The sequence below is a fragment of the Hemitrygon akajei genome, chromosome 3 (assembly GCF_048418815.1).
Source record: "Hemitrygon akajei chromosome 3, sHemAka1.3, whole genome shotgun sequence".
NCBI classification, from domain to species: Eukaryota; Metazoa; Chordata; class Chondrichthyes; order Myliobatiformes; family Dasyatidae; genus Hemitrygon; species Hemitrygon akajei.
Window position 1 is genome coordinate 134,459,433 of NC_133126.1, and position 26,843 is coordinate 134,486,275.

General features: G+C 42.1%; 1 protein-coding gene across 1 annotated transcript in view; it reads right to left on the reverse strand.

The window, feature by feature from the left end:
• snorc (secondary ossification center associated regulator of chondrocyte maturation) overlaps positions 1-26,843 on the reverse strand; it is a 64,352-nt gene that overhangs the window by 12,976 nt on the left and 24,533 nt on the right. The window contains exon 2 of the mRNA XM_073040851.1: positions 10,484-10,657. Coding sequence (XP_072896952.1) covers positions 10,484-10,657 — 174 coding nt within the window. The remainder of the gene's footprint in view (positions 1-10,483; positions 10,658-26,843) is intronic.

The following is a 26,843-nucleotide window of genomic DNA, read 5'->3' on the forward strand; positions in this document are numbered from 1 at the left end:
AGGTGGGATGCTAAATGTGAAAAGGCCTTTCAGTCATCGAGGGAGATGCTGACACAGGTGCCGTGTTGGCTTTTGCAGACCCCCAATTGCTGTATGAACTGCATACAGATACCAGCAGGGAGGGCTTAGGGGGTGTCCTATATCAGAATCAGGGCACCTGGTTGAGACCTGTTGCATTTGTCAGCTGGAGTCTGTTGCCCTCTGAGAAAAACTATCTCACGCACAAGTTGGAGTTTCTGGCATTGAAATGGGCTGTGGTGGATAAGCTGAGTGACTACCTCTGTGTGCCAAGTTTGAGGTGAGGACAGACAACAATCCCTTAACTTATAACTTGACCTCGGCGAAATTGGATGCCACAGGCCATCAGTAGTTGGTGGCATAATCTGTCTCTGAATTCAGCCTGAAGTCCGGCCGGGAAGTAGGAACATTGATGCTGATGTTTTGTCCCGATGTGTGTATGAAGGGCTGGACAGGGACAAAGAGTGGGAGAGTGTTCTGGGGAGAGTGAAAGCCATGTGCCAGTTTTCCATCACGGTGAAGGCACAGGGAAGGCAAGAGCAGGATGGACTGGGAGATCAGTTGAGAGCTTCCGATGGTGCCATTCCACAAGTTTACTATAACCTGACTGCTTGAAAACAAACCAGTTACCGGAATTGAGTCCTTGGGAAGTGTCAGCTTCTCAGAGAGATGACCTGGGCATTGGTACCATTCTGTCAGCAGTCGAAAAGGGAGACCTGGCTCAGGCGGAGAAGACGAAACACCCACGGTGCCTGCATCACTGAGAGAATGGCCCAGATTGGAGATGAGGAACCAGATCCTATACCGGGTCACTTCGCTTCTGGACTGGCCTCGGCGTTCCCAGCTGGTTCTGCCTGAGAAGTATCGGAGGATTGTGTTGAAGTCACGTCATGATGATTCTGGACATTTGGGGGTTGACAAGACTTACAGATTGCTCAGAGATCAGTTTTACTGACCCCGAATGAAGCCAGAGGTTGAAGAATACAGCAAGTCGTGCATTCGATGCATACGGAGGAAGACGTTGCTGACGAGGGCCTCTCTGTTGTCCCTCTTGCAGAGGGCGGGGCCCTTTGGCCTGGTGTGTATGGATTTCCTGTCAAGAGAGCCAGATGCCAGCAACATGGCGAATGTCTTAGTCATCACGGATCACTTCACTAGATATGCGCAAGCTTTCCTTACCAAGGATCAGAGCGTATCCACGATGGCCAAGGTATTATAGAAGAAGGATTTCATTTATTATGGCCTCCCCAGGTGGATACATAGTGATCAGGGACGGAATTTTGAGAGTAGGCTCATACTTGAGTTACTGGGCATGCTCAGAGTCGAGACGTCAAGGACTTTGACTTATCACCCGCAGGGTGATCCCCAGCCCGAAAGGTTCAGTCAGACCTTGTTAGACATGCTTGGAACCTTGGAAATAGCAAGAAGAGCAGGTGGAGTCAACATATTAAACATCTGGATGCGAGGCGAGGTTCCCATTGGCCTTTGCTTTGGGACTGGTGAGGAAGACCTACCTTAGAAGACACTTCTGGAGTATGTGTCTGATATGAGAAGAGAGCCAAAAAGGGCTTATGAATCAGCTGGGGTTACAGCTGCCAAGCAGAATCAAGGAAATAAGTGGAGATGTAATCAAAAGGTTACGTTCTCCCAACACATTCCGGGAGACCGAGTCCTCATAAGGAATTTGGGGCAACCTGGGAAGCTAAAGGTTGGCTGACCGCTGGGTGACTCCGCCCTATGTAGTGGAGGGTCAGATGCCAAACGTACCAGCTTTCCGGGTGAAACCAGAGGGATGGGAATGGGCCTGTCAAGATTCTCCATTGGAACCACCTTCTGCCTCTGGGACAAGAGGTGCAGGTTGACCCAGAGCCCGACCTGGAGCCTACACCTAGTAGGAGGACTCTGCAGCGACACAGGGCGACTGAAGGACCAACAGCAGGAGAGATTAGACCAGCTCCCAACCCTGAATGGGATACGGACTCAGAGGATGAGGGTATGGGAGTGTGGTATGTGCTGCCTTTTGCTAACTCCTCACTGATTGAGGAAGAGATTCCCAGCCCTTCTCATGCTGAGTCAGGTGAAGGGGTGGACAGACTAGGTTTCAGCAGGACCCTGCAAGGGTTGAAGCAGGGCTCAACCAAGGGACAGAGAGGTCCGAGTTGCAGGAGGGCACGAGTGATAGTCTCGCTATGTAGACCAGAAGTATCCCAATGTGTGTTAGAACCTGACAAAGTAGATGAGGGATTGCAGAGGTCTCAAAGAATCAGGAGACCACCGGATAGCCTGGCCTACGTAGCACTGGGGGAACAGAGTGTGGCCCCTACCACTTTGGGGAGCTATGTCATTGCCTTCTACACCTGGGTTGGACTTTGTGCTTTACACAAAGGGTTGGCAAATTATCTCAATGTCATGAGGAGATGACTAATTTTGGTGGTGTTGGGGGGAGAGTGTTTCACTGCTAATGTAATGGCCTTTCTGTAGAAGCAGTGTTTGGGTTATGGTTAGAGATAACGGGTGCTTTGGATTGTGAGCCGTCCAATGAAGAGAGTGTGTGTTCGTGCTGTGTGCCTGACACCAGGGTGATCTGGGTCTTTCGTTCAGCGGAAGATGGAGAAGGAAGACACAGGAGAGGAGAGATCGTAGGAGTGGACTTGCAGGAGACAACGAAGCCTGGGGAGCTCGATGGAGGACGGTCGAAGGGGAAACCGTGAGCTCCAACTTGTGCCTGTTAGACTGTTTCAGTAAAATGGGCCCTTTTCCTTTTGCTTTTTCTTTACTAATCCTTTAGTCACTTTAAGAACTATAAAACTAAATCGTTTAAATGTATACGGTGTACTGTCTGTTATTTTGTGCTACTGATTTGTAACCAGATAACAAATCCTGCAGCATCCACACAAACAGGGGATCATGGGTGAGCTTACACCTCAATTTCAAATGTTTGGCAGGGCAAGAGATTGTTTTCCCTGAACTTCTGCACCCAGCAGAACCTGAGGGTGTTAATTGTGGGGTTATCGTTCGGGACTGATTTTGTTGGATGCTGTGTGATTGCCCTGATCATTGAACCAGTGGGTTGTGTGTTTAAGTCTGTGCTAAACTATTGTCCGTTAAAGTGATTACAGTACATGGGTATGATTGCTGTTGGGGTTGAGTGGTGGTGTGAATCCATGGGTTTACTGGTAATGGATACATGCATGTTGAGTGGGGTAGATATTTGTACTCCTGATGAATTGTTAATTCAACTTTTAAGTACTGTCAAAGTACACCTCAATCTCACATGTTTGGCAGGGTGAGAGATTGTCCTCCCCAGACTTATGCAGCCAACAGAACCGGAGGGTTACATTTTTCATTGATTCTATGTGGTTTCTTGTATTTACCGTGAATGCCCACAAGAAAATGAATCTGGGAGTCGTAGGTGGTGACATAGACTGTATGTACTTCGTTAATGAATTTACTTAGAACTTTGAAATACTGTACATCATAAAAGCAAAAGAGAGGGCATACAGTATAGCAAAGACTAGTGAAATGCTAGAACATTGGGAAACTTTTAAGAACCAGCAGAAGGCAACTAAAAAAGCTATAATGAGTGAAAAGATGAAATATGAACTAAGTATGCTCAACAAATGCAGTGAGTTGCAATCACCAAGTGCATTTGCTTGATTTACTGAGGCAGTGTGGTTTAAAATGAGCTCAGAGCCTTTCAGAACCTTGTGGCCGTTTGAATCATTGAGAGGAATCTTGCGCATAAAAGACAGAGGGTGGGGGTTGAAGGGCTTTATTCGAGCTGGAGGTTGCTAATTACTGATCTTCCAGAGATATGTGCTGGGACTTCTGACCTGGATGAAAATGTAGGTGGTTGGGTTACTAGGTTTGCAGCTGATACAAAGATGGGTGGAGGTGTGGAGAGTGTAGAAGATTGGCTGCAGCGACTGGTTTACTGGCGCTGTCTCAGAAAGGAAAGGGAAGAAGAGGAGTGCAGTAGTGACAGAGGATTCCATAGTTATAGAAGCGGAGAGGAGATTCTGTGGACATGAAAGAGACACCCAGATGGTATGTTGCCAACCACATGTCAGAATCAGGGATGTCCCAATTTGGCTCCACAGCATTCTAAAGGGGAAGGGTGAACAGCTGGAATTCATGGTACATACTGGAACCAATGATGTAGATAGGAAAAGGAGTGAGATCCTGAAGAGAGGGTATAGGGAGTTGGGCAGAAAACTGAAAAGCAGGACCTCCGCGGTTGTAATCACTGGATTGCTGCCTGTGTCATGGGCCAGTGAGGGTATGAACGGGGTGATTTGGCAGATGAATGCAGTACTGAGAAATTAGTGCAGGGGGCAGAATTCCAGATTCCGGGATCATTGGGATCTCTTCAGGGGAAGATATGACCTGCACAAAAAGGACATGTTACACCTGAACCTGAACAAGAACAATTTCCTTGCAGGCAGGTTTGCTAAAGGTGTTGGGCAGGGTTTAAAACTAATTTGACAGGAGGGTTGAAACCAGAATGATAGAGCTGAGGATGTGGCAGTTGATATACAAGTAGATGCAGTGTGTAGTGGGGGTGTGCAGAAGGACAGGCTGATGATAGGGCTAAATTGCAGTCAGTGAGATGAGTTGAAGTGTAACATGAGGTCAAAATCAAAAAGTGTGAGGAATACTGGACTGTAGGTATTGTATTTGAATCCACACAATATACTGAATAAGCTGGGAAATCTTGTAACACATTTAGAGATTGGCAGGTATGACATTGCAGGCATCATTGGGTCAGGGCTGAAAGAATATGATAGTTGGGAGCTTAATATCCAAGGATGCACATTGCATTGAAAGGACTGTTAAGTAGGCAAAGGAAGGTGGGGAGTCTCTGTTGGTAAAAAAAAATGAAATCAAATCCTTAGGAAAAGGAATGATGTAGAAATATTGTGGGTTGAGTTAAGAAACTACAAGTGTATGAATACTTTGGTGGGAGGTATATACAGGCCTCTGAAAAGTGGCCAGGATATCGGCTACAAATTGCAATGGGAGGTAGAAAAGATATGTAAAAAGGACAATGTTATGAACGTCATGGGGGATTTTAATATGTAGGTAGACTAGGAAAATCAGGTTGGTGCTGGATCTCAAGAGAGAGAAATTATAGAATACCTATGAAGTGGCTTTTTAGAGCAGCTTGTGGTTCAGCCCACTAAGGGAATGCCAATTCTGGATTGGTTGTTATGTAATGACACAGAAATAATTAAGGTAAAGGAACCCTTAGGAGGCAGTGATCATAATATGATAGAATTTAAAGCAATTAAAGCAACGAGGGAGATCAAGGGGAATGCAAAGGATGAGTGCTGGCTGCCTGCCTTTTAATCGCTGGTGGGATCATTCTGTTACTGGAGAGGGGAGACTGCCTTTTGATCGTCGGTGGGATCACTCTGTTACTGGAGAGGGGAGACTGCCTTTTGATCGTCGGTGGGATCACTCTTTTACTGGAGAGGGGAGACTGCCTTTTGATCGCTGGTGGGATCACTCTGTTACTGGAGAGGGGAGACTGCCTTTTGATCGTCGGTGGGATCACTCTGTTACTGGAGAGGGGAGACTGCCTTTTGATCGCTGGTGGGATCACTCTGTTACTCGAGAGGGGAGACTGCCTTTTGATCGTCGGTGGGATCACTCTGTTACTGGAGAGGGGAGACTGCCTTTTGATCGTCGGTGGGATGGCTCTGTTACCGGAGAGGGGAGACTGCCTTTTGATCGTTGGTGGGATCACTCTGTTACTGGAGAGGGGAGACTGCCTTTTGATCGTCGGTGGGATCACTCTGATACCGGAGAGGGGAGACTGCCTTTTGATCGTCGGTGGGATCACTCTGTTACCGGAGAGGGGAGACTGCCTTTTGATCGTCGGTGGGATCACTCTGCTACTAGAGAGGGGAGACTGCCTTTTGAACGTCGGTGGGATCACTCTGTTACCGGAGAGGGTAGACTGCCTTTTGATCGTCGGTGGGATCGCTCTGTTACCGGAGAGGGGAGACTGCCTTTTGATCGCTGGTGGGATTACTCTGTTACCGGAGAGGGGAGACTGCCTTTTGATCGCTGGTGGGATCACTCTGTTACCAGAGAGGGGAGACTGCCTTTTGATCACTGGTGGGATCACTCTGTTACCAGAGAGGGGAGACTGCCTTTTGATCACTGGTGTGATCACTCTGTTACCAGAGAGGGGAGCCTGCCTTTTGATCACTGGTGTGATCACTCTGTTACCAGAGAGGGGAGACTGCCTTTTGATCGCTGGTGGGATTACTCTGTTACCGGAGAGGGGAGACTGGTTTTAGATCACTGATGTGATCGCTCTGCCGCCAGAGACAGATGCCTGTGTGACCTGTCACTCTGCCCAGAGAATGTTACCCAGATTTTCTGCTTTTTGGATACGAACTTGTATCAATGGACTTTTTCAGTCTTATAGTTTTTTTTTAAATTCTGGTTTTTCGCTCAATCTTTCTAATTTTTTGTGTGTGGCGGAGTCAGGGGATTTTTGGGTCAATGTATCTGTTCCATTTTTGCTTGTTTTTGTGTGAGGCAGAGGGATTTGGGGGTTGATGATCGTGCTGCCATTCTTTCCTTTCTTGGCTTCAAGGCTATCTGGAGAAGAATTTCAGGGTTGTATACTTTGATAATAAATGAACCTTTGAAGCTTTAAACCTTTTAATTCACCCTGCAGCTTGAGGAGGAGAAGCTAAAATTGGATGTATCAGTATTCCAGTGGAATAAAGGGAACTACAGAGGCATGAGAGAGGAACTGGCCAAAGCTGATTGAAAGAGGACACTAGAAGGATAATGGCAGAAGAGCAATGGCTGAAGTTTCTGGGAGCAATTCAGAAGGCAGAGGAAAATGCATCCCAAAGATGAAGAAATATTCTAAAGGGAGGATGAGGCAACCATGGCTGACTAGGGAAGTCAAACACTAGTTTGAAGCAAAAGAGAGGGCATACAATATAGCAAAAATTAGTGGGAAGGTCGAGGATTGGGAAGCTTTTAAAAAACCACAGATGACAACAAAAAAAGTCGTAAAGAGAGTAAACATGAAATATGAAGGTAAGCTAACTAATAATATATAAGATGATACAAAAAGTTTTTTTTCTGATATTGACAAGTTCATTGATTGCACAATATAAAGAATAAAAGAGAGATGGGAGTGGATATTGGACTGCTGGAAAATGACACTGGAGAGGAAGTAATCGGGAACTAAAACAGAGTAAGTATTTCAATCGTCTTCACTCTGGAAGACCAAAACACTATTCCAGAAAATGGCCAATGTGTCAGTAGGCAGAAGTGAGTGTCATTGCTATTGTCAATGAGAAAGTGCTTGAGAAGCTGAAAAACTGAAGGAAGATTAAGTCTCCTGGACTAGATGGACTGTAGTCCAGAGTTCTGAAAGAGTTATTTGAAGAGATTGTGGAGATATTAGTAAGGACCTTTCAGGAATCACTGGCTTCTAGAATGGTTCCAAAGGACTGGAAAATTGCAAATGTCACTCCACATTTTAAGAAGGGAGAGAGGCAGAAGGAAGAGAATTATAGACCGGCTAGCCTGAGACAGTGATGGGAAAGATGTTTGAGAGTATTACTAAGGTTGATGTTTCAGGTTACTTGAAGGCACATGACAAAATAGGCCAGTCTGCATCATTTTCTTAAGGAGAAACCTTGCCTGACAAATCCGTTAGAATTCATTGAGGATACAACAGGCAGGGTAGGCAAAGGAGAGTCAGTGGATGTTGTTTACTTGGATTATCAGAAGGCCTTTGACATGCTGCTTAATAAGATAAGAGCCCATGGTATTACAGGAAAGATACTAGCATGGATAGAAGATTGGCTGACTGGCAGGAATCAGTGTGGGAATAAAAAGGGGCCTTTTCCGGTTCTCTGCCAGTGAATAGTGGTGTTGCACGGGGGTTGGTGTTTGGATCACTTCTTTTCACGTTACATGTCAATGAACTGAATGATGGAATTGTTGGCTTTGTGGCCAATTTTGTGCGATGACACAGAGATAGATGGAGGGTCATGTAGAATTGTAGAAGCAGACTTTCTGCAAAAGGACTTAGACAGATTGGGAAAATAGACAAATAAGAGGCAGATGGAATACAGTGAAGGGAAGTGTATGGTTATGCACTTGGTAGAAGGAATAAAAGTGAGAGCTATTTTTGAAATGGCAAGAAAATTCAAAACTCAGAAGCGCAGAGGAACTTGGGGGTCCTCGTGCAGGATTCCCCGAAGTTTAACCTGCATGTTTAGTCAGTGGTGAGGAAAGCAAATGCAATGTTTTCTTTCATTTCAGGAGGACTAGAATACAAACGCAAGGAGGTAATGCTGAGGCTTTATAAGGCATTGGTCAGACCGCACTTGCAGTGTTGTAGGCAGTTTTTGGCCCTTAATTAAGAAAAGGTGCACTGGCATTGGAGAGAATCCAGAAGAAGTTCATAAGAATGATCCTTGGAATGAAAGGGTTGACATTCAAGAAGCATTTGATAGCTTTTGGCCTGTATACACTGGAATTTAGAAGAATGAGGGAAGATCTCATTGAAACCTATCAAATATTGAAAGGCCTAGATAGAGTAGATGTAAGGAAATGTTTCCTATAGTGGGAGTCCAGGAACAGAAGGCACAGCCTCAGAATAGAGGGACATCTAGTAACCTGGATATTTTAACCCAAACTGAAATTAAGAGATGAGGAGAGATTTCTTTAGCCAGAGCACGGTGAAATTGTGGGATCCATTGCCATAGACCTATACAGGCCAAGTTTTTGGGTACATTTAAAGCAGAGGCTGACAGGTTCTTGATTAATCACAATGTCAAAGGTTATGGGGAGAAGGCAAGAGAATGGGGTTGAGAGGGATAATAAATCAGCCATGGTGGAATAGCAGAGCAGACTTGATGGGCCAAATGGTCTAATTCTGTTCCTTTGTCTTATGGCCTTGTGGTCTATACTAAAGCACCCTGATAGGATCATAGAAGTAGAAACCATCAGGTACAATTCAGAAGGCAGATTAGGCTCTCAGCAAGTGATTAATGGACTGGAATTTAATGAGAACACCAACAGTTGTTAACCAAACTAACTTCACTTTAGCTGGAAGATCGCCACCTGCTGGTCACTCTCCATTTACCACCAATTTGTTGTCGTTACATATGGCCTTATATAGGGCTGGACAGTGAATTTACTTCCAAAGGACAAAGATAAATAAAAGTAATCAATGTTCTTTTGAATTAATTTTGTCCACTAACATCTTCACATAATTAAAAGTATCTTTAAATGATTTAATTTTCCCCTAAGTTAGCAATTATCTCAATTTTTAGCCCATTCAGAACATTTAGAAATACAGTACTCATTGTCCTATGCAGGTTTAGCAATTGGCTGAGCTTGGAATTATACTTTAGCCAGCTGTCAAAGTTTGCTTTTATTTTCATATCTTACATGATTTGTCCCGGTCTAAATCTATGTAGGTATTACATCACACAAAGGTCTTGTTACTGCACAGGACCAAGGGCACTTTGGATCAAGAAAGTATCAGACTGGAAATGTGTGCAATAAATTCCAAAAAGACATTACCAAATGGTGGCTCAACCCTGACATTATTCCAGATTTAGAATTCTTTAGGTATAACTTGGGCAATACATTTGGTGGTTAATGTGCAGGATTATAATGGCAAATAAAGATAGGGAAATAAATGTTAATGTTTGAGCATTTGGTGCTTGGTGGCCAACATAGATCAATTTGGGTAAAGAGTGAGTTGCATTTGGTTAGGAATAGCGTAGAAACAGTGGGAGTGATACAATGGTGTGAATGGAGAGTTGAAACCATCCAGTATTGGAATCATCACCTCTGGAGAAAATAAAAGCAACAGAAACCAAGGCAAAATCAGAGCTGGAGTCAAGTGACTCTTAACTGTTACTCAACCACCTCCTCAGTTGCAGAGCAGTTAGAGGTGGGCAATAAATATCAATATTAACATCCTGTGAACAAGCAAATAAAACAATTACAAGACGTGTTTTTGTTGAAGCAATATAAGGTCAGAAACTCAGGCCCATGTAAGAGGTGATGAACATTTGCAGCTTAATTCAACCTGAGACCACACAGAGAAAGATTCTGATGAGAGGATAGAATAAGATGTTTGTTAAGCATACCTGAGAGGGCATTGACTGTGAGGCAGAGACTCAGTCCAAATGGTGAGTAGCAGAAATAATATTTAATGAACAATCAATCTGGGAACTGGAATTCTGGGTAAAATAATTTGTCAACAGGTCAACAAAGTTATTTACCAAATCTCTTCATGTGCTGATCTCAGTCTTCTGGCAACCCTCTGGCTTACCTTAAGTTGTTCAATATTTTAATCATAATACCTAATGGGAGCATCAAGTCGTTTGGTGTAGGTCCAGGTTCAAACTGCATTCCATTAGAACAGTCCATTTTAAAACCCAAACTCTATTTCACATTTTACCTTTCTCCACAGGTTCTGAGTCATCTGGATAATATCCATAGTCCAAGGTCACTGAACTATCCTCCAGATTGGGTCCAGGGGTGACAATCTCAACTGCACCTCCTCCTGAGGAGGTCTCCATGGCTTCACTGGATGGACCCAGGACTAGAGATTCCTGCATTTCAGATGCAAAACCTAGAAACAGAAAGATCTGCAGATAATGCCTGCTGTTTTATATATGCAATCTCCTCCCATCTTAAGCTTTCTGCAGGAGAAACTGATAATTGGAAGCCATCACCAATTTGGTCTCTGCAAAAGAGCTATGTGTACATTTTCTAATAATTCCAAAGATAACAATTATCTTTCTCTATGAAAAAAACAGGGTGCACAGATAGAAAATTTGCTCTCAAGAAATGCAGTCCTCATTGGAATGAATCAGGGCTAAAAGAAAGTAACGGTAAATCTGGTTGCATTACCATGCTTAAACCTCAGATCAACTCACTAGATAGAGATCCCCTTCAGTTTTCACACCTTCCTAACCTGGAAATAAATCACTCATCCTTCGTTATCACAGGGTCAAAATCCTGGAACTCCCTACTCTACAGAACCATTTGAGATTCTTCATTAGAGAAACTTCTGTAGTTCAAGAAATCAACACAAATAGGTAGGGTAGGAAGAGCCCGTACACCATTTGTGCCTTCATCAGTTAGGACACTGTGTTTAATAACTGGGAACGTTTTATTAATTCTACAGCTGTATAAAACTTTGATTGGGCCACATTTGGAGAATTGTGTGCAGTTCTGGTCACCATACCATAGGAAAATTATCATGACACTGGAGAGAATGCAGAAGAGGTTCACGAGGACATTGCATGAATTAGATTGTTTTCTCTGGAGTATTCCAAATGAATTATTCAAAATTATCAGAGGCTTAGAAAGAGTAAATATCATGCTCTTCCTCCCAATACAGAAATGCTAAGTGCTAGAGGCCATAGGTGAAAAAGGAAGTTTAAAGAAGATTCATGAGGCAATATTTTTTTTCACAAGGAATAGGAGGTGCCTGGATGGTACTGCTGGAGAAGATGGTAGAAGCAGATACAATAAGCAACATTAAAAAAGGTGTTTAGACAGGCATACCAACAGGCTGGAAACAAAGTGATATAGTTCACATATGGTTAGGTAGCATTAGTTTAGAGTGGTGTCATTGTCTGCACAGGTATGATGGGCTGAAGGCCTTGCTCTGTGTTCTTTTTAGGGCAGCTCATCACTATCTTCTCAAGGGCAATTAGGGAGGTGCAATAAAAGTTAGCCTTGTCAGTAATGCCCAAACTGGAAAAATGAATTTAAAAAATAAGCAATGTTAGAGTTAACTTGCTTTATTAAACTTTATTAAACTTTATTAACTTTATTAACTTTATTAACTTTATTTAACTTTATTAAACTTTATTAACTTGCTTTATTAAACTTTATTAAACTTTATTAACTTTATTAACTTTATTAACTTTATTAACTTTATTTAACTTTATTAAACTTTATTAACTTGCTTTATTAAACCAAGCTAATGAAAGCATATTTCACTGCCTTACTTTACCCTATTCACTGCAGATTGTAAGTTGCGCTCCGGGCATTTTTTCAAAGATGGTGAAAAATGAGTGAGCTGCCAATCAAAGCTCAGCCACTAAAACATCATCAATCATACATAAAATGTATGTGAATAGAATCAGAAAGATTGCATAGAAACAGGCCATCTTCCCCAACTGGTGCATGTTTGCTCGACTCTACAGAAGGCTGCTGCAACACTAACGCTCTGTACAGGGCCTCATTCTCCATTCCCTTCAATCAAGTGGATGCTTCACTTTTGTTTTTGAGTTTGATGCACCATCAATAACTCTCGGAGATGTGAGGTGAGAGATAGGCTTTTATTAGCTGGAAGGAAGCACCATCAGCAGCAAGAGACCACCACACAACATCCTGGAGACTGAGGGAGGAGCAGTGCCTCCAATCGCCTTTATACAGGGGTCTGAGGGAGGAGCCACAGGAGCAGTCAGCAGAGGGGCATGTCCAGACAGGTATATGTAGTTCACCACAGAGTTCATCAATGCTTGTGTTTTCAAACACTCAGCTTAGCAGTAAACATCAGATTTTTGTGCTCTCCATGAAAGAAATTCTTTATAAAATCTTCATTAGCTATCTTTCAGTGATGTTGCTTCACTTTGGACTTGACAGAAACCGGACACCATTCACCTTATTGAAACCCTTCCTAATGTTGAAACCGTTCCACCAGTCAGCTCAGACTTCCCCGGTAGCTCTCACTTCTGCTATCATCCTTTAGACTTGGGCAATGAATGCTGGGCCTGCCAGTGAAGCTCACAGCCCTAGAACTGGATGAATATTTTTAAATTACTGAAACAATCTTTGAAAGAGGCTCACAAACAAGAGAAAATCTGCAGATGCTCGAAATCCAAGTAACACACACAAAATGCTGGAGGGACTCAGCAGGCCAGGCAGCAGCTATGCAAAAGAGTACAGTCAATGTTTCAGGGCAAGATCCTTCAGCAGGACGGGGAAGGATCCTTCTGTCCTGCTGAAGGGTCTCAGCCTGAAGCATCGACTGTGCTCTTTACCATAGATGCTGCCTGGCCTGCTGAGTTACTCCAGCTCTTTGTCTGTGTTGCTTGAAAGAGGCTCAATCATGCAATTTGCTTTTATATTATCCAATAAGACACAAGACTTCAGATACTAAAACATAAAGCAAAAATGAACTGCTGCAAGTTTTGACCCAAAACATTAACAATTCCTTTCTTCTAGTCTAGGGATTCCCAGCCTTTTATATGCCATAGGCCAATGCCATTTTAAGCAAAGGGACTGTGAATCTCAGGTTGAGAACCTCAGCTCTAATCTAATGGAAGCTGCTAAACTTTACTCCAGCCATTTGTGTTTTACTATCTATGCAAGATTCATTACCATGCCAACAATGAACTCTTGCTTTAAAAAGAGAATTTAATTTCTATGCTGTGGTTAAACAACAAGAGACAGGGAGTAATTAGTGTGTGATATCATCACAGCTATAGAATAATGCATGGTTAAAAACACGCATATGATTTAAGAGCAGAAATAAGTAACTTGGCCCCTTGAATCTTCTCTGACATTTAGTAGGATTATAGCTAATCATAATTTCAACTCCTTATTCTGATTTCTATTCATGGTAACCTTTCACGCCCTTGCTTTATCTAGAATTATCTTCCTTTTACTTAAATAAAACATTTGAAGGCTTCTTGTACCAGCCTCGAAGGAAGAAAGTTCCAAAGATTCATGAATTCTGAAATAAAATATATTTCACTTGACCTCAGCCATAAATGTGCAGAAACTAATTTTTGAACTATGACCTTAGTGTTCTAGATTCCTTCACAAGCGGAAATATAAATATATTAACTTTTCAAGTTACAGGCTACACCTGCATATGAGCCATTAGTGGATCAGGCACTTTAAACCTAGATCCCTCTAAATCTCAGAGCTCTGCAAACTTTCACCAATTGGATATGAAATGCTTATTTTTAAATTTTCCAAACAAACTGGACACTTTTACATACAGTGGCATGCACAAGTTTGGGCAGCCCTGGTCAAAATTTCTGTTACTGTGACTAATTAAGTGAGTAGAAGATGAACTGATCTCCAAAAGTCATAAAGTTAAAGATGAAACATTCTTTTCAACATTTTAAGCAAGATTAGTGTATTACTTTTCTTTTGTACAATTTTAGAGTGAAAAAAAGGAAAGGAGCACCATGCAAAAGTTTGGGCACTCCAAGAGATTTGAGCTCTCAGATAACTTTTACCAAGGTCTCAGACCTTAATTAGCTTGTTAGGGCTATGGCTTGTTCACAGTCATCAATAGGAAAGGCCAGGTGATGCAAATTTCAAAGCTTTATAAATACCCTGACTCCTCAAACCTTGCCCCAACAATCAGCAGCCATGGGCTCCTCTAAGCAGCTGCCTAGCACTCTGAAAATTAAAATAAATGATGCCCACAAAGCAGGAGAAGGCTATAAGAAGATAGTGAAGCGTTTTCTCAGTTCGTAATGTAATTAAGAAATGGCAGTTAACAGGAATGGTGGAGGTCAAGTTGAAGTGTGGAAGACAAAGAAAACTTTCTGAGAAAACTGCTCATAGGATTGCTAGAAAGGCAAATCAAATCCCTGTTTGATTGCAAAAGACCTTCAGGAAGATTTAGAAGACTCTGCAGTGGTGGTGCACTGTTCTACTGTGCAGCCACACCTGCACAAATATGACCTTCATGTTTTGGGCTTTGTGTTGCAGCCAGTGGCACAGGGAACATTTATTTCACTGGTAGAGGGAAGAATGAAGCTGCTTAGAGGAGCCCATGGCAGCTGATTTTTGGGACAAGGTTTGAGGAGTCAGGGTATTTATAAAGCTTTGAAATTTTCATCACCTGGCCTTTCCTAACAATGACTGTGAACAAGCCATAGCCCTAACAAGCTAATTAAGGTCTGAGACTATATTAACTTTTGTGTGGATGCCGTTGTTCCTGTTAGAACTGTTCGCTGCTATCCCAATAATAAGCCCTGGATCACTAGTCACATCAAAGGCCTCCTAAACCAGAAGAAGAGGGCCTTTAAAGATGGTGATCGGTTGGAGCTTAAAAGAGTTCAGAAGGAACTCAGAGTACAGATAAGGGGGGCAAAGGAGCAGTATAGGAGGAAGCTAGAACAAAAGCTGCAGAAAAAAAGCATGAAGGAGGTGTGGGATGGGATGAAGATCATCACCGGATGCGGTGCAAAGCGGGGGGCAAAGATAAGTGGAGATGTGGAGAAAGCGAACCAGCTGAACAACTTCTTCAATAGGTTCGACAGCACAATCTCATCCTCACCACAGAACTCCACACCAGGCTTACTTCCCTCACAGGAAAATAGCCACTCACAGGAGACCTTGCCCACGCCCAGGATTACGGCTGCACAGGTGGAAGGTCAACTGAGGAAGATCTGTACCAGCAAGGCAGCGGGACCAGATGGAGTTTCCCCACAATTACTGAGGGCCTGTGCGACTGAGCTGGGAGAACCACTACAGCGCATCTTCAACATGAGCCTGGAGCAGAGAAGAGTACCCAGACAGTGGAAAACATCCTGTATTGTCCCGGTACCGAAGAAACCACAACCAAAGGAGTTGAATGACTTCAGACCTGTTGCCTTGACATCGCACGTGATGAAGACCATGGAGCGGCTGATAATACAGAATCTGAGGCCACAAACCAGGCACGCCCGGGATCCTCTTCAGTTTGCGTATAAGGAGAAGGTGGGAGTGGAGGATGCTATCACGTATTTGCTGCACAAATCCCTCTCTCACCTGGATGGGGTCAGTGGCGCTGTGAGGATTACATTCCTGGACTTCTCTAGTGCCTTTAACACCATCCAGCCCAAGATCTTAAGGCACAAACTAACAGAGATGGGAGTAGACTCTCACATGGTGGATTGGATAGTGGACTACTTGACAGATAGACCTCAGTATGTGCGGTTGGGAGACTGTAGGTCTGACACGGTGGTCAGCAGCACAGGAGCGCCGCAGGGAACCGTGCTCTCTCCGGTCCTGTTCACCCTGTACACATCAAACTTCCAATATAACTCGGAGTCCTGCCATGTGCAGAAGTTCGCTGACGACACGGCCATAGTGGGGTGTGTCAGGAATGGACAGGAGGAGGAGTATAGGAAACTGATACAGGACTTTGTGATATGGTGCAACTCAAACTACCTGTGTCTCAATATCACCAAGACCAAGGAGATGGTGGTGGACTTTAGGAGATCTAGGCCTCATATGGAGCCAGTGATCATTAATGGAGAATGTGTGGAGCAGGTTAAGACCTACAAGTATCTGGGAGTACAGTTAGACGAGAAGCTAGACTGGACTGCCAACACAGATGCCTTGTGCAGGAAGGCACAGAGTCGACTGTACTTCCTTAGAAGGTTGGCGTCATTCAATGTCTGTAGTGAGATGCTGAAGATGTTCTATAGGTCAGTTGTGGAGAGCGCCCTCTTCTTTGTGGTGGCGTGTTGGGGAGGCAGCATTAAGAAGAGGGACGCCTCACGTCTTAATAAGCTGGTAAGGAAGGCGGGCTCTGTCTTGGGCAAAGTACTGGAGAGTATAACAGAGTATAACTTTTTAAAAGATATTATTAATGCTTTTTGAGAGAGTGATTTAGATGCATATCATATTTTTACTGAGTTAAGTATTGTATGTAATTAGTTTTGCTACAAGTGTATGGGACATTGGAAAAAATGTTGAATTTCCCCATGGGAATGAATAAAGTATCTATCTATCTATCTATCTATCTATCTATCTATCTATCTATCTATCTATCTATCAAATTCAATTAAATACCAGCAAATTCTGGAAGCAAACATCACACCATCTATAAAAAAGCTGAAGTTGAAAAGAGGATGGCTTCTACAACAGGTTAATGATCCTAAACACACCTCAGAATCCATAATGGACTACCTCAAGAGGTGCAAGCTGAAGGTTTTGCTATGGCCCTCATAGTCCCCCAACCTAAACATCAAAGAAAATATGCAGATGGAGCTCAAAATAGCAGTGCATGCAAGACGGCCCAAAAATCTCACAGAACTAGAAGCCTTTTGCAAAGAAGAATGGGCGAAAAACCCCTAAACAAGAATTGAAAGACTCTTAGCTGGCTACAGAAAGCATTTACAAGCTGAGATACTTGCCAAAGGGGGTGTTACTAAGTGCTGACCATGCAGGGTGCCCAAACTATTGCTTCGGGTCCTTTTCCTTTTTTGTTATTTTGAAACTGTAAAAGGTGGAAATATAAAAGTAATCTTGCTTAAAATATTAAAGAAATGTGTCATCTTTAACTTTATGCCTCTTGGAAATCAGGTCATCTTTTACTCGCTTAGTTATTCACAGTAACAGAAATCTTGACCGGGGTGTCCAAACTTCTGCATGCCACTGTATATTTCCCCACATTACTCTCTATTTATCAGACCTTTACCCTCTCAGTTAACCTGGTTATTTCCCCTTGTAGCTTCCTTGTATCATCGTCATAATTTTTCCTACCTGCAATGCACAAGTCATAAGAACATAAGAAATAGGAGCAGGAGTAGGCCATCCGGCCCATCAAGCACTCCCAGGTCCCTCTGCACAGCAGCATGCTAAAAATTTTTACCAGTTAAATAATAATCAGATCTTCCATTTTTCCTTCCAAAGTGGATGACCTCGCATTTACCAAGATTGTACTCCCATTGCCCGACCCTTGCCCACTCACTTAACCTATCTATATCTCTGCGCAGTTTCTCTATTTGTTCTACACAATTTTGCTTTTCCACTCAATTTGGTATCATCAGCAAACTTAGACACACTACTCTCGGTCCCCTCTTCCAGATCATTAATGTATATCATGAACAGTTGCGAGCCCAGCACCGACCCCTGCGGCACACCACACACCACTGATTGCCAACCAGAGTAACACCCATATATCCCAACTCTCTCCTTTCTATTAGTAAACCAATCCTCTATCCATGCTAATAAATCACCCCCAACTCTATGCATCCTTAACTTATGGATAAGTCTTTGATGTATCACCGTATTGAATGCCTTCTGGAAATCCAAGTACATAACGCCCATCTTTTCCACTCTATTCACTGCGCTCATTATGTCCTCAAAGAACTGCAGTAAGTTTGTCAAACAGGATCTGCCTTTGCTGAATCCATGTTGCATCTACCTGGTGGATCCATTTCTTTCCAGATGTCTCGCTAGTTCTTCTTTAATGATAGCTTCAAGCATTTTCCCAACTACAGATGTTAAACCAACTGGTCTATAGTTACCTGCCTTTTGCCAACATCCTTTTTTAAACAGCAATGTGACATTCACTGTCTTCCTATCCACCAGGACCTGCCCAGAGTCCAGAGAATTTTGGTAAATTATCACCAAAGCCTCTACTATAACTCTTGCCATTTCTATCAGTACCCTGGGATGCATTCCATCAGGACCAGGGGACTTGTCTATTTTCAGGCCCACAAGTTTGGAAAGTCGTAGCAACTCAATGCTATATAACTAGTTCCAACCCCTGTTCTTTCTCTATGTCTCTTTTCTCCAATTTATCTATTTGACAAGGAGAACAGAGCCAAATGAAATGATTTTGCACAAAGAAGTTTCAATGCATCTTTGGTGAAGTGATCAAATTAAATAGACAATAGACAATAGGTGACCATTTGGCCCTTTGAGCCTGCACCGCCATTTTGAGATCATGGCTGATCAATTACTATCAATACCCGGTTCCTTCCTTGTCCCCATATCCCTTGATTCCCCTATCCATAAGATACCTATCTAGCTCCTTCTTGAAAGCATCCAGAGAATTGGCCTCCACTACCTTCCGAGGCAGTACATTCCAGACCCCCACAACTCTCTGGGAGAAGAAGTTTTTCCTTAACTCTGTCCTAAATGACCTACTCCTTATTCTCAAACCATGCCCTCTAGTACTGGACTCTCCCAGCATCTGGAACATATTTCCTGCCTCTATCTTGTCCAATCCCTTAATAATCTTATATGTTTCAATCAGATCCCCTCTCAATCTCCTTAATTCCAGCGTGTACAAGCCCAGTCTCTCTAACCTCTCTGCGTAAGACAGTCCAGACATCCCAGGAATTAACCTCGTGAATCTACGCTGCACTTCCTCTACAACCAGGATGTCCTTCCTTAACCTTGGAGACCAAAACTGCACACAATACTCCAGGTGTGGTCTCACCAGGGCTCTGTACAAATGCAAGAGGATTTCCTTGCTCTTGTACTCAATTCCCTTTGTAATAAAGGCCAACATTCCATTAGCCTTCTTCACTGCCTGCTGCACTTGCTCATTCACCTTCAGTGACTGATGAACAAGGACTCCGAGATCTCTTTGTATTTCTCCCTTACCCAACTCTACACCATTCAGATTATAATCTGCCTTCCTGTTCTTACTCCCAAAGTGGATAACCTCACACTTATTCACATTAAACGCCATCTGCCAAGTATCTGCCCACTCACCCAACCTATCCGAGAAACACCCATTCACCGCTACCCTTTGCTTTCTATCTGCCAACCAGTTTTCTATCCATGTCAATGCCTTCCCCCCGATGCCCTGAGCTTTGAATTTACCCATCAATCTTCTATGTGGGACCTTATCAAATGCCTTCTGGAAAACGAGGTACACTACATCCACTGGATCTCCCCCGTCTAACTTCCTGGTTACATCCTCGACTAATGCTTTACTTAGTTCACACAGAAAATGTAAGTAGACTGTAGAAGGTTACTCTTAACATATAATCAATATCTGTGTTCACTGAAACACTGGAAAAACAACAAATTCCATCAAGCGTCCCTACTGATCCCATTAGTGCTCTATCTCACCCGGCAGACAGTATGGCACTGTCATGCAGCTGAACAGACAGCAGAAACATCAATTTATTGAAAAATTCATTTTGAAGTTCAAAATAAATTTATTATCAAAATAAGTATTTGTCACCATATACTACGATGAGATTTATTTTCTTGCAGGCATTCAGAGGAAAACAGAAATACGTACAGTAGAATCAATGGAAAAACGACACACAAAGACTGACAAATAACCAATGTGCAAAAGAAGACAAACTGTGCAAATAAATAAATATATAATACTGAGAATATGAGTTGTCGATTCCTTGAAAATACATCCATAATTTGAAGAATCAGTTCAGAGTTGAGTAATGTGTGGTTATCAATGTTGATTCAAGAGCCTGATGCATGAATGGTGATAACTGTTCTTGAACCTGATGGTGTGGGACCTAAGTTTCCTTTACCTCCTGCTTACTGCCTACTACTACCTCCTGTAGTAGTGAGCAGAGAACATGGACTGGATGGTGGTAGTCTTAGATGACAGATTTGCTTTCTTGTGGCAGCTCTCCTTGTAGATATGCTCAGTGGTTGGGAGAGTTCTGTCTGTGATGGACTAGGCTATATTCTCCGCCTTTTGTAGACATTTCTGGTCTTAGGCATTGGTATTTCCATACCAGGCCATAATGAAATCAGTCAGGTTACTCTCCACTGTGCATTTACAGAAGTTACTCAAAGTATTATATGACATGACAAATCTGCGCTAACTTCTAAGAAAGTAGAGGCACTGCCATGCCCTCTTTGTGACATCACGGACATGTTGGTCCCAGGACAGATCCTCGGATATGATAACACCAAGGAATTTAAAGTTACTGACTTTCTCAACCTCTGATCTCCTGATGAAGACTGACTCGTGCAGCTCCAGTTTCTTCCTCCTGTAGTCAATAATCAGTCTTTGGTTTTGCTAAAGGTTGTGGTTGTCACATCATGAGATTTAAAAAACTCCTTTCTACTGTATATGCTGCCTTGACACTACCTTTGATTCAGCTAACAGGAGTGGTGTTGTCAGCAAACTTAACTGAGCATATCTACAAGGAGAGCTGCCACAAGAAAGCAAATCTGTCATCTAAGACTACCACCATCCAGTCCGTGTTCTCTGCTCACTACTACTATTGGCCAGGAGGTAAAGGAAGCTTAGGTCCCACACCATCAGGTTCAAGAACATTTATCACCATTCATGCATTGGAACCTCACAGTCATAAGTATAAAGTGAGTAGAGGACGGGGCTAAGCACACATCCTTTTGGTGCAGTTGTGCTGATGGTGATTGTGGAGGAGATGTTGTTACCAATCTGAACTAACTGGGGTTCTCAAGTGAGAAAATCAAGGATCCAGTTCAAGCTTCAAGGTACATTTATTATCAAAGTAAATATGTAGTCTTTCTCCAGACAGCCATAAAACAAAAGAAACTATGGAAGCCATTCAAAAAAAATATCAACCCCTCCTTGCACAAAAAAACAAACTGTGCAAACGGCAACAAGAATATCAAACCCCCCCCCCCCACCCCAACCCATGCACAAAAAATGCAGTTTTTCAAGGAGGTATTGTCGCTCAGGTCTTGGAGCTTAGTGATTAGTTTTGAGGTGGTGATCATGTTGAATGCTGAGCTGTAGTCAATAAAGAGCATCTTGATGTACTCATCTTCATTGTCCAGATAGTCCAGAGCTGAGTGAAGTGCCAAAGAAATGGAACTTGTGATGGTAGACAAGTTGGAGCAGATGCAAGTCACTCCTCAGAGTGGAGTTGATATGCTCCATGACCAACCTCCCACGCTGGATCAAAGAGCTACTGGACATTTATTTTGTTAGAAAGAACAGAATCTGTAATTTTGTGGAAATTTCTAGAATAAACATAAAAATGCTTCAAGCCCTCATCAGTACGTGATCTACATTCCAAGAAACTAAGGAAGGAACTTTTGCTATGAAATAAGTAGAGAAAAATAGGAATTTATTCTTTGTCTTATCTTCTGTAAATGAAACCACCTTCTTGTTTAATGGTCAAATGAACTAAGTACTCCAGAAAACCTCTAATTTCGACAGATATGTCGAAGTGGCTATTTGAATCTAGATTAATTTGTTATACTGCAAGTGAATAAATTAAGTTCCAATGGTGACTTTATTTTCTTGAGTTAATTCTGATCCTCTAGCCTCATTTAATAAAACTTTAGAACATTAGAAAGTCTCTAAGGTACTGCTCTCAACTACACAATTAGGTAGTTTGTTCCATGTGTCCACAACTCTCTGTGTAAAGAAATGCTTCCTGATGTTAGTCTAAAATTTCTCTTTAACCGGTCTCCACCTATGGGCCTATTGTCCTTGTTGATAAATTAATTTTAAAGTAGCAGTTGGCATCCATCTTACTTAAACCCATATGATCTTGAACACTTCTATCATGGTCTCCTCTCTCTTTAGGGTAAAAAGGATTTAATTCTTTCTATCTTTCTTTGTAGTTCTTACCTTGCAGACCTGGAACGAGTCTAGTCACCCTTCTCTGAACTCTCTCCAGTATCTTCGCATCCCTCACAGAATATGGAGACCAAAATTGTACTCAATACTCAAAGTGTGGCTTCACAAGCTCATTATACAGCTTAAAAAAGTGGCTAGACTTGAACTCCACTGAGTGCATTATACAGCCCAACATTCTATTAGCTTTCCTAATTGCTTCTGTGCATTGTTTAGTTGTTGATAGTGGTGAATCTACCAGGACGCCCACATCTTTCTCATACAGTGCTCTTTTCTAACTCAAGACCCCCACTATATATTTATATCTAATATTTCTACTTCCTATATGCAATATTTTACATTTACTTACATTAAGTTTCAACTGTCACTTAGCTGCCCATATCTGGATTTTGTTTAGATCTAACTGTACTGATTCTGATGCCTGAATGTTATCAGCTTGTCCCCCTAATTTTGTGTCACCAGCAAATGTTACTAGTTTATTTGTTATGTGCGTATCCAAATCATTATTATAAACTAGAAACAGCAGCGACCCCAAAACTGATTCCTACAGAACTCCACTTTTAACAAATTCCAGGTGTGAAAATTGTAACTCATTGTTTTCTGTTTATGAGCTAATTCTACACTCATTCGCACACATTACCTTGAATCCCTACCTCCTGTAATTTGATTATTAATCTCTTGTGGGGTACCTTGTCAAAAGCCTTCTGAAAGCAGCCTTATCAACTGCTCTATTGTTATCATAAATTTTTGTTACCTCTACATAGAACTCCAGCATATTGGTAAAACATGATTTCCCCTTTCTGAACCCATGGTGGCTTTCAGCTAACATGCCTGTTCTTATCAGTAGCTTTTCTATCTCATTCTTTATTATTGTTTCCACTATCTTACCGATGATACACGTTAAGCTTACTGGTGTATAGTTACCAGGGTCAGTGCAGTCACCCTTCACCAGTCATCACTGACTTTTGAAAAATAAATGTTAGGAGTTTGTATATACAATCACTGACCTCTTTAAGTACACTTGGATATAAGTTGTCCGGCCCTGGAGATTTATGAACTTTCAGCCTTTTCAGCTGAAGCAGGACCTCACTTTCTAAGCTCTCTAGGTCACTTAAAACAACTTTATTTTTCTTTACACTTACTGGCATATTGCTAACATCTTCACAGGAGAATTCTTCAGCAAAATATGAGTTAGAATTATCCACTATGTCCTCCTCTGCATAATTTAACATCCCACTATTATTCCTAATACTCTTAATTTCCTCCTTGGCTTTACTTTTACTACTAAAATATTGAAAAAATCTCTTGGGGTCAAACTTAGCATTTTCAGCAATATCCTGCTCAAGCTGCCTTTTGGCAATCTGAATTTCCCTCTTTTCATATGCTCCATGGTTAACATTGTTGCTATATTTTCTGTATCCGATATTTTGCTGTCTTTTTTTCAATAATTTTTATTTATACCTTTATTCATCCATGTAGTTGATCTATTGTTTTTAATTGCTTCTCCCGACCTTGGGTATGAACATTTCCTGCACTGCGCATATCACCTCTTTAAATTGACACCATTGTTCCTCATCCGACTCAACATCAACCAGCTTCTTCCAGTTTACCTTCTGAAGTCTTTGCTGCATCTGCACAAACTTTGCTTTTCTGACATTCAATTTAATGGCTTTGGTTTTTACTGATATACTCTCCCAAAAAACTCCTGACAGCTGAGTCAACAAAGTGAGTTCAAAGGCACAAAAATAACATTTTGCTTCCTATTTTGTATGCTTCCTGGCTGTTCCAAACCTTGTTCGCTGAAGAAATTACCCGCTCTATTTTAAGTCATTCCTAAACTAGCACAATCACATACACTGTAAATTAACACAAATTTATCAGAGCATTTAATCTGTATGGCTGAACAGTCTGGTTAGATTGTTTATAGCCTCTGCTGCAGTCAACATCACATTATGGTCTTGCAGATACCGTACCTGTAATGTAAATAAATTACTGCCAACATATCATACGGCAAATTTGCTATCTAAAGAACCAGTTTTATTGTATTGTCAGCCAGCTGTCACAGATTTATCAAATGCTGGAAACATTATACAAAAAAAGCTATCATGTTTTCAATTAAAATGATCCATCACTATTTTCTTGCAGGGTTATTTGAGTCAACTGTTGGTCCCATGGAATTGAGGATAATTGGCTGTCTTTTGTAAACTTGTGTATAATCCACAGGTCCATTTCCTTTCTGAGTTACCTGAAATGGGAATTTTTAAATCACATTGAGGCAAACATAACAACATGAGCTTAGGCCATGGGTCAGTATATGGAATTATGGTGTTGAGGCCATAAGTGATTGCAAGAGGGGCAGGTCTGGCAGTTCAATGTTCCAAAGTGTCTTTGCTTTAGATGTGATAGAGCGCGAGGGATTAAAAAAGAAGTGGTGGCATTACAAGTCTGGGAAAATGTTACAGCAGTGCTCAAACAGAACAGAATGGAGAGCTCATCTGCTGAGCCTAGATGGGTGAAACTGAGGAATAAGAAAGGGATGACCACCAAACAGTCTGTGGGATTTAGAGGAACAAAATTGTAGAGAGATGGCAGAAGGTGGAAAGAAACATAAAGTTGTGAAAATAGGTGATTTTAACTTTCTATTCACTGTACTGATTGGGACTCCTAAACTGTGAAAGGACTGGATGAAGAGAGTGTGTTAAATGTGTTTAGCGGTTTCACAGAGGACCCAAATAGAGAGAGTGCAACACTAGGGCAGGTGACAGAATTTGAGGAGGGAAACACATTGCATCTTGTGATCATATTGTCAGAAATTTCAAAATAATTATGGAGAAGGATTGATCTGGTCCTTGGGTTGTGGCTCTAAATTGGAGAAATGTCAATTTTGATGGTATCAGAAAGGATCTGGCAAATGTGGATTGGGGTAGGTTGCCTTTTTAGCAAACATGTATTTGGTAAGTGGGAGGCCTTCAGAAGTGAAATTTTGAGAGTACAGAGTTTGTATGTTCCTGTCAGAATAAAAGGTAAGGATAACAGGTATAGGGAACCTTAGTTTTCAAGAGATATTAAGGCTCTGAGTAAGAAAATAAAAGGAGATGCATAACAGATATAGGTAGGAAGGAGCAAATGAGGCACTTGAGGAATATCAGAAGTGCAAGAGAACACTTAAGAAGGAAATCTGGAGGATTAAAAGAAGGCATGCACTTGCTCTAGCAGGCAAAGCTGAAGGAAAATGCCAAGGACTTCTACAGATATATGAAGACCAAAAGAATAGCAATGGACAAAATTGATCCTCTGGAAGATCATGAGCCAAAAGAAGTGGGGGAAATCTTAAATGGATTTCTTGCATCTGTATTTACTCACAAGATGGTCACGGAGTTTATAGAATTGAGGCAAAGCAACAGTGAGGTCATGGAGCATAAACAAATTACAGAGGAGCTGTTTGCTGTCTTGAGGCAAATTAGGATGGAGAAATACCCAGGACTTGACAAGGTGCTCCCTCGGACCCTACGGAGGGCAAGTGCGGGAATTGCAGGGAGCCTGGCAGAGATAATTAAATCATCCTTAGCAACAGGTGAGGTACCGGAGGATTGGAGGATAGCCAATGTTGTTCTTTGTTTAATGAAGGTTTATTTAAGAATAAGCCAGGAAATTATAGGCTGATGAGCCTGACTTCAGTGGTGGGTAAATTATTGGAAAGTATATCCTAAGGGACCAGATATATAAATATTTGGATAGTCAGGGACTTATTATGGATTGTCAACATGGTTTTGAGCATGGTAAGTCATGTCTAACCAATCCGAGCTTTTCAAAGAAGTTAACAGGAAGGTTGCTTAATTCATGGTAGTGGATGTTGCGTAGGTGGAAGTTAGCAAGGCCCTTGACAAGTCTTGCATAGGATGGTCAAGAAGTTTCAAACGCTTGGCATTCAATATGAGGAAGTAAATTGGATTAAACATCGACTTCGCGGAAGAAGCCAGAAAGTGGTAGTACATGGTTGCCTTTCTGACTGGAAGCCTGTAACTAGTGGAGTGCCACAGGGATTGGTGCTGGGTACGTTGTTATTTTTCATCCATATCAAAGATCTGGATGATAATGTGGTAAACTGAAGCAGCAAATTTGGGGATGACACCAAGTTAGGGGCCATAATGGACAGCGAGGAAGACTATCAAAGCTTGTAGCAGGATCTGAACCTGCTGGAGAAATGGGATGAAAAATCTCAGATGGAATTTAATGCAGACAGGTCTGTTCTGTTGCATTTTGAGTGGACAAACCGGGTAGGACTTACATAGTGCACAGTAGGGCACTGATGGATCTCAGAATACACATCTATAGTTCCTTAAAAGTGGCATCACAGGCAGATAGGGTCACAAAGTGAGCTGTTGTCTCATTGGCTTCATAAATCAAAGCACTGAGTACAGAAATCGCAGAAGACATTGGTGAAGCCTAATTTGGAGTACCATGTGAAGCTTTGGTCACCTACCTACAGGGA